This window comes from Lycorma delicatula, chromosome 12 (assembly GCF_047948215.1).
Source record: "Lycorma delicatula isolate Av1 chromosome 12, ASM4794821v1, whole genome shotgun sequence".
Lineage (NCBI taxonomy): Eukaryota > Metazoa > Arthropoda > Insecta > Hemiptera > Fulgoridae > Lycorma > Lycorma delicatula.
The window spans coordinates 779,850-791,940 of record NC_134466.1 but is presented as its reverse complement, the minus strand read 5'-3'; the positions used below and the strand labels follow the sequence as shown (position 1 = coordinate 791,940).

General features: G+C 31.8%; 1 protein-coding gene across 3 annotated transcripts in view; it reads right to left on the bottom strand.

The window, feature by feature from the left end:
• LOC142333234 (adenosine deaminase-like) overlaps positions 1–12,091 on the bottom strand; it is a 49,200-nt gene that overhangs the window by 1,400 nt on the left and 35,709 nt on the right. For all 3 annotated transcript variants that reach the window (XM_075380217.1, XM_075380218.1, XM_075380219.1), the window contains 2 exons: positions 7,728–7,897; positions 4,599–4,725 (listed from right to left, as the gene is read on the bottom strand). In XM_075380217.1, coding sequence (XP_075236332.1) covers positions 4,599–4,725; positions 7,728–7,897 — 297 coding nt within the window. The remainder of the gene's footprint in view (positions 1–4,598; positions 4,726–7,727; positions 7,898–12,091) is intronic.

Sequence of the window (12,091 nt, the reverse complement as noted above, 5' to 3'; positions counted from 1 at the left end):
CACAAAAGAACACCGGTATCCACAATCAAGTATTCAAGTATAATATTATACAGTAAAACCTCCCCAAAATGGAATTTGACGGGACCGAGTAAGAATTCCGTTTTGAAGAGTTTTTAAAAATCGAGCTAATTTATCATGAGGTCCTGTGCTATGAATCATATAAATGTAAAATGAAGTTAAACAAGGATAAACGTTTAGAATAATCCGGAAATTATACTGTATATAGAGTAAATTAACCCCTAGTTTTCAAAAATTGTTCAGTTTCACTAAAAGAGGGTGTTTTTTTATTTTTACTTTTTACAAGTAGTAATTTTTCATTTAAACGTCAATTTTAATTAGAAGAAATATAACATGATGTAACACTAGTAGTCAAGTATACAGTTTTCTGTTTCAATAATTTACTCTTGGAACTTTCATTTTCAATAATATTGCGGTTAACATTTTCCGTCGAAATTCATCGCTGTTTATGTGAATCGCAAATTCTTCCAGCTGTGCGATCATACCCAAAATGCTTCTCCGAAACTGTTAATTTTGTTTTCCGCGTCCTCTTCTTCTTCTTCTTCTTCTGAACTCTCGTTAATCTTGCTAGTTTCAGACAAAATAATTTCATCTACAGTCTGAAATTCTTCTTCCAAATCATTATCAATACCCAAATAGTCTTCAGCGTGGCCTGATGTTTGACAAATTGCTTGTAACAGAAATTCAATTTCACGCAATATTGTTGTATTGTACAAAGTACATGTATCGAACACATAATCATTATCAGTTTCCGTACAGAAACCAGCTTCTTTAAACGCATTTTCAACACAGTTATTTGTAATTTGTTTGTACGATGAAGAAAGCCATCTTAGTGTATCCAGAACGGTAATTTTATGCGTCAATTCTTGAACAGATGAACATAAATCCTTATCGGGGACTAGCAACTGCAGAATGTGTTTTCGATAATGAATTTTTATGTTTATAATAACCCCCTGATCCATCGGTTGAATTATACTACATGTGTTTGGAAGAAAGAACACAAGTTTTATGTTATAATAATTTTTATGAGGGTGACACACTGTCTAAAAACAGTAGAAAATATTTTTATTTTCACTGAACATTTTTTCATTTAAGTTACATAGCCATTTTTCCTTTATGTTAGTCGTCATCCATGACTTTTTATTTGCGTACCATTCCAGTGTAACTGGATGATATTTTTCAAATATCAAGGCTTCCAAGATTTACCTCTCACCAGTGGTTTGAGTAACGTGCCATCCGCAAAACGTCAACTCTTTCTTTGGATTGTTTACCTGCAATACACTTTTCATTTTTGAAACGCAGTGTTTTTTTGGGTAAAGCTCGAAAAAATAAACCGGTTTCACCGTAATTACCGATATTTTTTGGTTCGTAACTTGTAATTATTTTTTTAATTTTATTTTTCCAGTCGACAATTATTTCTTTGTCTACATCTTAAGCCTCACATAAAATTTAATTGTATGAAACAGAATGCCTCACACAAAATTTTTCTAGCCATCCATTAGAAGGGCTAAATGTAGTAACTCTTAACTTAGCTGCAATTTCTTTTGCCTGTTGTTGCAGGAAAGGCCCCGAGATAGGAAATTTTTTTGATTTTGCATATGTGAACAGTTTAAATAAAACTGAGTTTATTCTAAATTTTTGCTTTTAGTCTGCCATCTACAATTAGCATTCCTTTTATCTTTATTTTTTAAAATGTTATAAATTTATGTTTTTCCACAATTAAACTTTCCAGTAAGTTCTTTAACGTTCGTTTTATAAATTAAATTAATAACCTCTATTTTGTCCTTTTAACGTGAAGTATTTTTTACGGCATAATTATGATCAAAATTTTAAAAGAAGAAAAACGCACGTAACTAAAACTAAAATAATTTACAATTTTTAAAGCGTTAGATTAAACTAAAAATATAGGCACGTATGTACAGTATTTAAAAAGATAACTAACAGAATGCGAATTTACTTCTATGACAAAATGAAAACTGTAGTGCACGTATCAGGGTGTTCAATGCACTGAATAAAATTATTCTCGTAACTATACATGGGTTGTTTACATAAACCATCACCCGCTATCAAATTTTTTTGGCTTATGCTGGAAATTTGGAGCCAAGAATGCGTTTTATAAATTAAATTAATAACCTCTATTTTGTCCTTTTAACGTGAAGTATTTTTTACGGCATAATTATGATCAAAATTTTAAAAGAAGAAAAACGCACGTAACTAAAACTAAAATAATTTACAATTTTTAAAGCGTTAGATTAAACTAAAAATATAGGCACGTATGTACAGTATTTAAAAAGATAACTAACAGAATGCGAATTTACTTCTATGACAAAATGAAAACTGTAGTGCACGTATCAGGGTGTTCAATGCACTGAATAAAATTATTCTCGTAACTATACATGGGTTGTTTACATAAACCGTCACCCGCTATCAAATTTTTTTGGCTTATGCTGGAAATTTGGAGCCAAGAATGCGATGGCGTATAAGTAGATAAACAAGTTACAGTGTTGTACTATAATAATCTACTGGCAAATTGTGGGAATATACAATCTTTTTTTTAAATTTCCTTTCCATTTTATGGAACAAGATTAATAAGTAAAATTAAAAGTAAAATCTATGTTTCCTTTACGTTTCCGTATCGCAAAGTTTTCCGTATTGAAGAGAATTCTATAAAAATATATCAGGACTTGGAAACCATAAGTTTTGAGTTGGTTTCTGTTTTGTGGAGGTTTCACTGTATAATATTTCTGTCTAAACATATATGTTAATTCTATCTTATTATTTTTTAAAGTGACATTGACGGGTCATTAGACATTAAAGAATTCCAACAGCATTTAGTGAAGGGCACTCATATTCTCAACAAAAGTGATCTTAGTTTTAAAGTAAAACGTTTTAATAATTTTCTATCCAATTCATTTCAATAAATTTTTTAATATTTTTTTTGTTTTTTTTACTATAAGACGTCTGACATGTTTTTGCACATATTTGAATGAGGAAGTTGAGATTATGAATGAAATAATAGATAAAAAAATATATGAAATTCCTGGGAATTGAACCTTAGACTAAATGGTTTAGTCGCCACACCATTTGACTGATTGAGCAAAGCTGTTTAAGAGGGTTGTTCAGAAAGTTCTCAGCCTGACAAAATGAACAAAAGATTTTTGGAAAATTCTTTTTTCAGCCTTTCAATTTGATACATTTAAACAACTACTTTTTAAATGTTTAATATCCTCAATATTCACTTCATTATTTGAAGTGAATCTTCATCCAGCAAGCCATTTCTTTAGGTTTGGGAAGAAGAAGTAATTGCTGGGAATTGTGGAAGAGGTTTGAAGCGTGCGGCATGGAGTTTTGCAGCAGCAACCAAAGATGTGTGTGTAAGTAGAGCACTTTCTTTTTGGTCAGATGTGACCCTTCAATTCATTTTGGTAGTGAACTATATGCTTCCTGGTGATAGTTTCAACTTTTTCCAGGTTGTCTATGAGTACCACACCACGAGAATCTCATAAAACTGCAGCCATGAGTTGTCCAGCTGATGGAACCGTTTTCACTTTGGTGTGCTTTCACCTGTTCCCACCCACTGTTTGGACTCTGGTGTCAAGTGGTGAATCCATGTTCATCTACTGTAATAAAAATTTGAAGAAACTAAGCGGAATTACTTTTAAAAAAGTCTAAAAACCCTTAAGAATGTTCACTGAAATGCATTTTTGGTCGACTGTTAAAAAATGCGGCACTCATAAAGCAGAAACCTTTTTTTGCATATCCAGAACATCATGTAAAATGTAGCTGATATAGTCTATCAAGATGTTTGCGATGTCAGCAAGCTTGTGTACCTTGAATTGGTAATCATTTAATACGGCATTGTGGATTTTTGTGATAATTTCATCAATTGTAGTGGTTTTTGGGCATTATGAGTGTTTATCATCTTGAATTAATGTATGACGATGTTTGAATTAAACAGTGCACTCTTTTACCATCAGAAAGGATGAGGAAGAATCTTTTAAAGTGGAATTTTACTCTTTTGTAAATCTGTTGGGGTTAAACCTTTCAGAACAAAGAACTTCATAACAGCTCAAACCTCAATTTTATCGATTTTTCAGAAAATGACAAAACTTGTTCGCTTTACTTGATTGTTATAAACAAGCAACTAAATGGGAGCACAAAGGCATGAGAGTCGATCATTGCACCATCTCTGTGTCAGGCCTAGGACTTTTCAAACGACCCTAGTATTCATATCGATTGTATAATAATTATTTTACTTTGCTTTAACTCTTTTATCGGTTTATTATAAAATATGACATGTATGTTTTAGATAATTATTTTGACGATTACAAATGATAGTAAAGAAGAAACATACGAAGTAGCATTAACTATTCTTGATCATACAAATAACACAAAATCTATGTTGCGGGTTGAATAATGCATAACATAGCTGCCACGCAATACTAAACAGACAACAGAACAATTATGCAAAAAAATTTATCATCCATAAAGAGAAAATTTTAGAAATTGATAACTTCATTTTATTTTAAATATAATAATTTTAAAATAAAAAAGTAAACGTAAAACAAGTTTATACTCACAGCTTGTTTTAAACTATTTTCTGATATGCCCCATGATTGCACCAGTTTATAATCGTCAAGAATCCAAAATCCAGTCACAGTTGGGTCATCGCTATTTATTGAAAAATTAACATCATCTTCCGCAAATCTAAACAGTTGGAGAAATCATTAATAATTTAAATAGAATTATTAATATGGACAGAAGAAATTAATTCATCTCAGAGACAGATAAAACTGTATTTGGTCAGATTAAAACTAAAATGTCTATTCAAGAAAGGTATAACTCTAATGCAAATTATAATCTTGGCTAGTAATTGTAATAATTGAACTACTTTTCATTCATAAAAATCCTTTTCCCTTTCTTTATTTTCCTCATAAGTTATTAAAAAGTTGATTTTTTGACACTTACTGTTGTTTTCAACGTTTGGTAATTTATTATGAAAAGCATACTTTGCAATCACAAATACATAACTATAGTACAAGAATGTTAAAACAATATTTGCGGCCATAGTTAAATACTAAAAATTAATTTTAATTAAATTTTATATGCTTAACAATAAAATATGTACGAGGGTTTTTATTTCAAGGTCCGATCGGTGGCGAAATAAAAACGGGCGCAAAAAATCGGATGAACCTTTGCACATATGTGTTGCGCAGAGTCTCTAGTATGGCCTTCAATCATGCCGCGCCACTTTGTTAAGTTCTGAACACGCAGCTAGCACGTAAACATTTCTACAACTCCTGCCGAGTGTGAAGTGCGTGCGGTAATTCGATTTCTTCAGGCTGAGGGGTGTAATGCGGCTGAAATTCACAGACGAATAAGTAATGTGTACGGTGAAACTTCAATGAGTGACAGCAAAGTGCGACAATAGTGCAGGAACTTTAGAGCAGGACGTACAGATGTTCATGATGCAGGCGGTAAGGGAAGGAAGCAAGTGTCAACCGATGATCTCGTAGAGCGAGTGGATGAGGCGATTTGAGAAAATCGTCGGTTCACAATTTCTGTATTGAGCGATTGTTCCCTGAAACTTCAAGGTCAGCTCTCTACACCATTGTGAGTGAAAGACTTCAGTACCGCAAACCGTATGCGAGATGGGTTCCCAAGATGCTGTCCGACCGTCACAAAACAATAAGAATGGACGCCTCCCTAACGTTTCTCCAGCGCTACCACAATGAAGGAGAAGATTTTTTGAACAAAATTGTCACAGGGGACAAGACACAGGTCCATTTCGAAACTGAAGAGACAAAAGAACAATCCAAACAGCGGATGCATTCTCATTCTCCCAGTAAACCGAAGAAGTTCAAGCGAACCTTCTCCAACAGAAAGTGTACGGCTACTGTGTTCTGGGACCGGAATGGAGTTCTCTTGGTGGAATTCATGGAACTTGGCACGACCATCACTGCAGCCTCATACTGCGTGACTCTTCAAAGTTTACGAAGGGCGATTCAGAATAACGGGAGAGGAATGTTGTCATTAGGCATTTTCTTTCTCCATGACAATGCTCGGCCGCACACTGCAGCTGTAACAAAGAAGTTCCTGCAGCGTTTTCGTCGGGAAGTGTTTGATCACCCACCGTACAGCCCGGACTTGGCTCCATCCGATTTTCACCTCTTTGCTCGCATGAAACACTGGCTAGGAGGACAACATTTTGGTACAGACATCGAGCAGCAGCCGGCGTAGAAACATGTCTGAAAACACAGGCGGCTCCGTTCTATGACGAGGGTATTGGAAAGTTGGTACCACGCTACGACAAATGTCTAAATTGGAGTGGCGACTATGTAGATAAATAGCATAACTATGTAAGTACTTGTTATAAATAAAAAATTTTTTATTTACACTGTGGTTTTAATTTTGTGATCGATCGGACCTTGAAAAAAAAATAACCCTCGTATTTTATATTACTAATTTTTACACCATTTTATTCACAAATAAATTTTAACTAAAATTTGTTTTTGGAAACTTTGATTCACTTTGTTCTAAGTGAATATTTTAAAATTAAATATTAAAATTTCACTGAATATTATGAAAAATTTACAGTAAGTATCTCCTTGGTGCAAGAGCCTTTTTTTGGATGGACCTAACAACAAATTATTTTTTTTGATGGAAATAACAAATTGTGTTTTCAACACATCCAAAAAGAGATGGGTCTGTTATGGTGGTATGGTTATGGTATTTTATATAAAACAAGAGCTATTCCAAAACTGGCATCTGATTAGAATAAACTCATCGTTGTAGCAATATGTTGCTGGTTACTAGGCAAAAGCAAATCTATAAATTTGTTACACAGTTATCTGCCACCATTTTTTTCAATGTTGGTATGTCAATGGTTGATAGAACATGGAGCATGTCCGTGTTGCTCTACTGTAATCCATGTGATAGATAACATTTTTTCACTCAGTAGAATAAAACAGTGAGTTTGTTGCTGGAAATGCAGAAGAGTCTATAACATTGAAGGGAAAGAGTGGTACTGGATTAACACTGATGACTGATGACCACCTTATTCACAAAATTGAACCAATCATGCGAGAAAATGCTCATCACAACCTGAAATGTTAAATAAATCTGTAAATTTTGAGAACAACTATTATTTATACAATTATGGTAGACAGGCAGGTTTCCATGGTTCTGTAAGCAAGGTGGGTACTAAACAACTGACGAATATATAAAACTCAATAAATGGCTTTTGCCTTGATAATAAAAGGGGGTTTTAACATGAAAATTTTGACAGGGAGAATAAGATATAGGTTAAATTTGTGAATTTAAGGAACCATCCAATCAGTGGCTAGAAAGCCAAAGAAAAATGGATAATAAATTATGGACAATGTTGGGGATCGGAAGGATCTGTCTGGAACCACGTCTCAAGTTAATTGTAAATGATGAAGAAAGTTCAGAAGTTAATAATCCAAACATATTGCATAGAATGCTTATGAAGGATATTTTTTTCTCATGCCTACACACCATAGGTTACACATAGACTTTATTTGAGCGGTTCAAGCAGGAATTTTACTACAATCATCCTTATAGCTCAAACCAGAAGCGACTACCATCTCTTCAACAAAATGAAGGTGTGGCTACTCATGAGGTAATCAGAATTTTTTACTTATTGACAGGAAGACAAATATTAAAAAAACTAATATTTACAAGATTACCTGACAATAGGATGTTTTATTATAGTTTTGCAAAGTGAGCCGGTCAATAAGCTTGACCACGGGCAACACTCAAAATGTATTTTCTCTTTTAAGCATCTATTATATATTTTATTATCGTCAAGTACATGGTAACCATGACCGATTCTTTCTGTATGGAAAACATCTAAAGCCTGTAACATAAATAAAAACAATAAAATGAAACAAGAATATATTGAATAACTATAAATCTTAAGAACATAATGAAATTTTTGAACTGAAGATGTAATTTTTTTAAAAATCATGGTCGACTTATACATCGGGAATTAAATTATGATTAAAAACATTTCTCTGGTTAATGTATTAAAAAAAAAAATTTTTATTGATAACTTAACGACTTCAAAAATTTATCTGATATTGAGGACATCATCAGTACATTTCACCTACACATCCAAGATTCATCACTGGCTATTACAGTTTTAAGGAAATCACCATTGCTACTTTCCAGCTTCTTTTGTGCAATCTCAAAACAAATAATCTCCTTCTTTTTAAATGAAAGCAGCTTAAGCTGTTTAAATGGAAGATTAAAGAAAAACAAACCAACATACTTGGCATTTATACACCTAGAAAAGGCATTCAATAACGTAGACTGGAATAAAATGTTCAGCATTTAAAAAAAATTAGGGTTCAAATACAGAGATAGAAGAACGATTGCTAACATTTACAGGAACCAAATAGCAACAGTAATAATTGAAGAACATAAGAAAGAAGCCGTAATAAGAAAGGGAGTCCGACAAGGATGTTCCCTATCCCCGTTACTTTTTAATCTTTACATGGAACTAGCAGTTAATGATGTTAAAGAACAATATAGATTCGGAGTAACAGTACAAGGTGAAAAGATAAAGATGCTACGATTTGCTGATGATATAGTAATTCTAGCGGAGAGTAAAAAGGATTTAGAAGAAACAATGAATGACATGGATGAAGTCCTACGCAAAAACTATACCGTGAAAATAAACAAGCCCAAAACAAAAGTAATGAAATGTAGTAGAAATAACAAAGATGAACCACCGAATGTGAAAATAGGAGGAGAATAGATAATGGAAATAGAAAAATTTTGTTATTTGGGAAGTAGAATTACTAAAGATGGACGAAGCAGGAGCGATATAAAATGCCGAATAGCACAGGTGAAACGAGCCTTCAGTCAGAAATATAATTTGTTTACATCAAAAATTAATTTAAACGTCAGGAAAAGATTTTTGAAAGTATATGTTTGGAGTGTCGCTTTATATGGAAGTGAAACTTGCACGACCGGAGTATCTGAGAAGTAAAGATTAGAAGCTTTTGAAATGCGGTGCTATAGGAGAATGTTAAAAATCAGATGGGTGGATAAAGCGACAAATGAAGAGGTATTGCAGCAAACAGATGAAGAAAGAAGCATTTGGAAAAATATAGGTAAAAGAAGAGACAGACCTATAGGCCACATACTAAAGCATCCTGGAATAGTCGCTTTATTATTGGAAGGACAGGTAGAAGGAAAAAATTGTGTAGGCAGGCCACTTTTGGAATATGTAAAAGAAATTGTTAGGGATGTAGGACGTAGAGGGTATAACGAAATGAAACGACTAGCACTAGATAGGGAATCTTGGAGAGCTGACTGCATCAAACCAGTCAAATGACTGAAGACAAAAAAAAAAGAAAGCAACTTTGGCACAAATTTAACAACCACTCTATGCGCGCCCAAATCATCCATTACAATTTTGTGTATACAGCCAATCATAATCCCGGTATCATTATCAATTTTATGAATGGTCACCTGGTGATTTTTTTTATATTATAGTGCACATGTAGTTAATAAAATAAGGATTTTGGCTTGTTGATGACCTACTGGCATGCTGTTTAATCTCAATTAAAGTTTGGTTATTTTTAAAACGCTTACACGTTATACTACTCTTTAATTCATTATACGCCCACATCCTAATTCCTGAAAGCCTAATCTTATGAATTGTTTTGCTTTGCATATCCCCAAATTTTGAAAGAACTTGATGTAGTAACACTGTTCATTGCATTCCATTTTTAAGTACAAAATAAAACCTTAACAAACATCTGTTACATTAACACACACAATGATTGCTAGACAACAAATAATGTGATGTATGAAGTCACAAAAAAAAAACATGCATGTGCACTGTTTTAAAATATTTTACTGCTTCCATTCAAATACTTTTCAAGAAAAAAACGATCGGTTACTTGATCATTGATATTGTGCTTTTGTAAGTCTATAAAAATATTATAAGTCACAGTGTATGTTTTCAAAACTTTTCACTGATGTAAAGAAAATTAATAAAACGTCAGTTAGTGACACATCTAATCTAGTGGATGATAGTGTTTGATCTATCTAAATCATCTCTGCAGGCAATTGAAAACAAATATAGGAATTTCATCAAGTTATTCACAGATTGCAAAGATCTTAAAAGTTTTAAAATCTATTCTACGATTTATTAATGAAGACTATGCTGGTTTATTCAGTGAAGAATTTTACTGCAGTAAAACTTGTATTTATTATAACCAGTTATTAATGATTTCTCCTTGTGATAAAACTGCTTTACTATTAAACCAAATGTGTGTAAGAATAGTTTAAAAATTTCCTGCATGTAAAGACATAATAATTTATCATAAATAACAATATTTTTAATCCCATAATGAAAAGTTTTTGTATTTAACATATTTTGCTAATGCTAAATTGTTTGTTTCCTGGAAAAAATATGAGAATTAAAGGATTAGAATTAAAAATAACACCTTCATATGAGTAACAGTAGTTTAACATTGCCTGTAGTGCAAATGCTTGCATATATTTAGTTTTGTTTTATATATTTAGGTAATCATAAAATAAATAAGCTGATTGTGACATTTTTATAGATTGTATTTCATGTTTGTTTAGATTTATACTTTATTTTCCATGATTATTTCCCATCACTATATAGTACTCATTAGTTCTGGGAAGTAAGAAAAATTTTAAATGAATCAATTTCCTCTTTGATCATTATGAAATATGTAATACAGAGGAAAGTATTTTGCTTTTTAGAAATTTTTTCAGAGTACATGTTATGATTTTTTTTACAGTGTTAATTTTTATTTTTCAGAGAAATTTTTTTAAGTTTAAAATATCGATTGACTAACAAATATGTTCCCGTTTACAAAAAATGAAAGATAAGAAAAGCGGGTGGATCTTGATAAAATGAAAAAAAGGAATGCAGAGAAATGAAATAGATAACTAAAGAATATGAGCTAACATTCTGGGAATATACACAATCTTTTACCGTAAATCTATATGTGTACATACATAAAAAGACAGTAGTTTTTTTTAAAACTATTTTTAATGCGTCACAAGGCTTATACTTAGAAGGACGTAAGAGCTAGAAGTAAATATGAGAGTACTTTTTTTTTAATATCTAAAAACTTTTAGAATAAAGTTCACATTTCTATGTCTTATTGGTACACATAAAATATCAGAAAGTTTCATATATTATAAATTTTGCTTATATTGCAGATTTTTGTTATATAATTTTATATTACAATATAATTTCTAATATGGAATATATATATATAATGTTATGTAACATTGGGGACAGTAGGAAAATTAAACTGTTCTATTATAAAAGGATTACGATAGCTTTAAGTAGATCATGTGAGCTTTTATTAATCACCGTTTCTGTTGAAGTAGAAATAGTGATTCTTATAGGTTTAATACGATATAAGTACATAAAAACAATATCAAATTATAAATACATGTAAAACAACTATAAAACAATTCTGCATATTGCATTCAGGTCAAAGTATTCAAAATTTGATGCTTCTTATGAATTTTTGAACTCGACAGGATTTAAATTATTAAAAAATACATATACAAGATAGATTCAAAAAGTTCTCAGAGTTAGTAATTTCTCAAAAGTGCTTATATGAAAAATTTTAGAGTTCATTTCCTTCTAGTTTCCTTTGGCAATAGATACAATTTTTTTGCCAGTGTGAATTAAAATTACCGGAAACATTCCTAGAACCCATTTTGAGATATCATGCTCAGCTTTATTTACCTTTTTCTTTTCCCTTTCAGAACATTTTTCAAGAGGAAAAGTTAAAACCAGCTGATATCAAATCGGGAGAGTAAGGTTGTTACATGACAGATTATCTTTGACGAGCATGGGTCAGTGTTTGTCATGTAAAAGAATCTGATTCTTTATTTCCCATTTTTCAGAACATTTTCTACTTACTGCATCCCATAAACAACAAAGGATATTAAAATTTATTTCATTGTTCACTATTTGTCTGTCAGGAATGAATTCATAGCAAAAAATATCCTACGAATAAAATAAAACCTTATGAGGTAACTT